Consider the following 536-nt stretch of genomic DNA (forward strand, 5'->3'; position numbering starts at 1 on the left):
TTTTTTCCTCTATCAAGTTCAGTGCTGTTTTTTTGGTTTTTGTTGTTTCTTTTAAAGTAAAATGTCAGAACATGTAGAAATCCTGCACCTATTTTTCTTAATACACTGAAAATAGTGGAAGTTTGCAGATTTTTAATTCTTCTTGAGTCCGAGCTGAGACATGATTACTACTGATGGGGTCTATTCAACATACTAATTCCAACTCTGGCAACCATCAGCAAACTGTTCAAACAAACAAACAAAAAACATCAGTAAAAGGACAGAACAGGCAACTATTTTGACTCTGCAGGTCCCTCCCAACAGCACAGGGAGGAAAGTACCACGGCAGAGCCGTCAGAGACAAAACGTCCATGTCTGGAGGAACCAAAGAAAAACATGCCAAGGGGCAGACTTATATTGAGGTCTCAAAACAGCACACAGGAGCTAGAGTTCTTAATCCAACTGCCAATAATTTGAAGAGGTGACAAAATTGAAGGTGACAAAGATCAAGGCCCACCCATGGTCACAGAGCTAAATAATGGTAGATCTCCAGCCTC

At 40.3% G+C, this 536-nt stretch overlaps 1 protein-coding gene across 1 annotated transcript in view; it reads right to left on the reverse strand.

Moving 5' to 3' along the window:
• Positions 1 to 6: 6 nt before the first annotated feature.
• The window catches only part of LOC103609818 (transmembrane protein 14C-like), a gene marked incomplete at its 5' end in the record, with an annotated part of 11,516 nt that continues 10,986 nt past the window's right edge, over positions 7 to 536 (reverse strand). Inside the window, 1 exon segment of the mRNA XM_008594099.1 lies at positions 7 to 222. Within this exon segment, the coding sequence (XP_008592321.1) occupies positions 168 to 222 (55 nt within the window).

This window comes from Galeopterus variegatus, unplaced genomic scaffold, assembly GCF_000696425.1.
Source record: "Galeopterus variegatus unplaced genomic scaffold, G_variegatus-3.0.2 Scaffold10136, whole genome shotgun sequence".
Classification (NCBI taxonomy): domain Eukaryota; kingdom Metazoa; phylum Chordata; class Mammalia; order Dermoptera; family Cynocephalidae; genus Galeopterus; species Galeopterus variegatus.